The 2,460-nt window shown below is 36.5% G+C and overlaps 1 protein-coding gene across 1 annotated transcript; it reads left to right on the top strand.

Moving 5' to 3' along the window:
• Nucleotides 1–1,156: 1,156 nt before the first annotated feature.
• Nucleotides 1,157–2,207, top strand: LOC144654977 (octopamine receptor beta-2R-like). The gene has a single exon (XM_078515205.1). The coding sequence runs from the start codon at nucleotides 1,194–1,196 to the stop codon at nucleotides 2,205–2,207; it is 1,014 nt and encodes a 337-aa protein (XP_078371331.1). The 5' UTR covers nucleotides 1,157–1,193.
• The last annotated feature ends 253 nt before the right edge of the window (nucleotides 2,208–2,460 follow it).

Below are 2,460 nucleotides of genomic sequence, written 5' to 3'. Positions count from 1 at the left end.
CAGGTGTACCTTTTTGATATCTTATCTACAAAAAGGTTACAAATAAGCAAAATTCTCTAATCCCATTTGTTATCAACACGTCCTTTAAAGCCTTTATTAGACATTTTACTCGTCTCTCTTTTCAAATTATTTCACAGCGGTGTACGCGTACTGGACAGTTGCACAAGAATGGCTTCCTTTCCTCCGGAGATATCCAAAACAAACCCAGCTGTCGTCCTCTGATCTTGTTTAACTTAAAGACTGTAAGCCACTACTGGAAGGTTAAATCTTGCTTTTAAAAGTAAAGTGAATATATATTTAATCGCTGTCAAAGACAGAACAGATTTGGAAATACACTCTTTTTTTGCTCTTAGAATATATTTCATAAGAATATCGAGGATGAAATTTGCAAAATTTTAAGAATATGTTAACAATAAAAAGGAGGCTCAGATTGTGCGGAAAAGAGTATAATTGTGTTGAAAATCTGTAAATACAATACGATACAATTACTGTTTTCAACTAAACAGTATGAAATTTTTCCTTTTCTATGTGGCAAAACTAGCCAAAAAACAACAATAGCAGCGCTAGCCGTATGTTTGTTGCTAATAACATTTTTGCAAGAATTAAGTTATACACCAAACACATGTAAAAGATACCTCAAATATATTCTAAAACAGAAATAACATACGCTATCACCTAAGAATATTCACAAGAATATTTTCAGCCTAAAATCGGCAGAAAAATAACAATTTTCAGCCTGGGCCGGAAAAACAATTCAATATTCTTATAGAAAAAAGAGTGTATTTATTGACTCAAATTTACACTATCGTCTTTGACAGGATAAACTAAGGTTTTTAATTAATCTATTCCTTATCTACGTTCAATTCATTGCAGTTAACAATACCAAGCTGGGGGCAGCGCAGGAAATTAAAGAATTAAATCTTTCATATTTTTCACTTTGAAATAACCAAATGATTGCCGACTTTGAGTAATGAATCTTGTTCAATTCTTATGTATGCGTAACACGCTGATTTTATCTCATAAAAAAGACAATTGCTCACACAGGAAGGGATGGCTTAATATTAATATTTAAGAAAAATACTTCCTCAAAACCAATTTGTAAAAATGCAGCTGGGTATTGTAAATATTCATTTGTCCATCCGTGTGCTAGCGGAAACATAAAAACTGACAAAACCAACTGATTTGTTCCAAAAATGGGACTGACCGAAGAAAATACAGAACGCTCTTCGCAGGCCATCATGCAAACTGTAATTTTTGCTTTAACAACAATGTTGTCACTCTCAGGAAACTCGCTCGTTTGCCTCGCTTTTTACCGAAACAGGAGATTACGCACTACTACAAATTTCCTCGTGTTATCTCTGGCAGTGTCGGACATAATGGTGGCTACGTTTGTGTTTCCTTTTGGTACAGTTGCTTCTGAGCTGCGTAGATGGCCATTAAGTGACAGGTTTTGCCAATTCAATGGTTTTCTTTCGCTGTACTGGGCTGAGGTATCGCTTTCCATTATAGCACTCACATCGATCAATCGCTACTTGTGCGTGGTAAAGCCTCAGAGGTACGCTGTTTTGTTCACCAAACGGAAAACAATTATGTTCATTGTTTCGTTTTGGATTTGTCCTTTTATCTTGTCGCTAGCCTATACTCTTGCCACGCCTGTTATTTATCACTGGCAAGCGAACAGTTTATACTGCCTACCAAAGTTTCTTGATGAGCAATCCGAGAGGATTTTGAACATTATGTTTGCGTGTTTAAGTTTGCTAGCTATGTCACTGGTTATATTTGGCTATAGCCGAGTTTACTGCGTTGTCAGAAGACACAATGCTGCTGTAGTCCCTTCTCTACAAGCAACAAACAGCCAAGGAACGATAAGTCCACAGGAAATCAAAACCTCTCGAGTACTTTTTGCCGCTGTGTTTGGGTTTTTCGTTTGTTGGACTCCTTTTATCGTTGTCTCGATTCTACAATTTGGCTTTCAGGTCAAAATTTCTTCTTCTACTGTATTTATTCACCTGTTATTCTCTACTTTCTCAGCGTTTACTAATCCAGTGATTTATGGCGTCATGAACCGAGCCATGCAAAAGGAATTTAGGAACATATTACTGTGTAAAAAAAGGCTAGAAAATAACGATGTAAGTGGGGTTGTAGATACGCGCCCAATGAACAACTATGTGGACACATATAGACCAAATTGTATGAAAACACGTTGACCCAGTGAAAAGCATAAACTACGAACTATAAGACTGAATGGGATTCTGTGTAGACAGTATTGGTAAGCTTAATAATATTCCATTAACTTATGATCAAGATATGTTCTTTCTCTGAGATCGTTAAGAGCATGACTTACCCAACCTGCCTTGTCATAGTGTTCATTCTGTTACAGACGAGAAATGTGTTTCTAAAAATAAAAATATAAGGGAGAGGGTTGACTCATGGGTACAGTACGTATGGAGGCTCCTGGTC

This window comes from Oculina patagonica, chromosome 5 (assembly GCF_052425735.1).
Source record: "Oculina patagonica isolate OP01 chromosome 5, crgOcupat, whole genome shotgun sequence".
NCBI classification, from domain to species: domain Eukaryota; kingdom Metazoa; phylum Cnidaria; class Anthozoa; order Scleractinia; family Oculinidae; genus Oculina; species Oculina patagonica.
This window is presented reverse-complemented; position numbering and strand designations above follow the sequence as displayed.

Coding starts and splice junctions, on each gene's coding strand:
- LOC144654977 (XM_078515205.1), top strand. CDS start 1,194: ATGGGACTGACCGAAGAAAATACAGAACGCTCTTCGCAGGCCATCATG.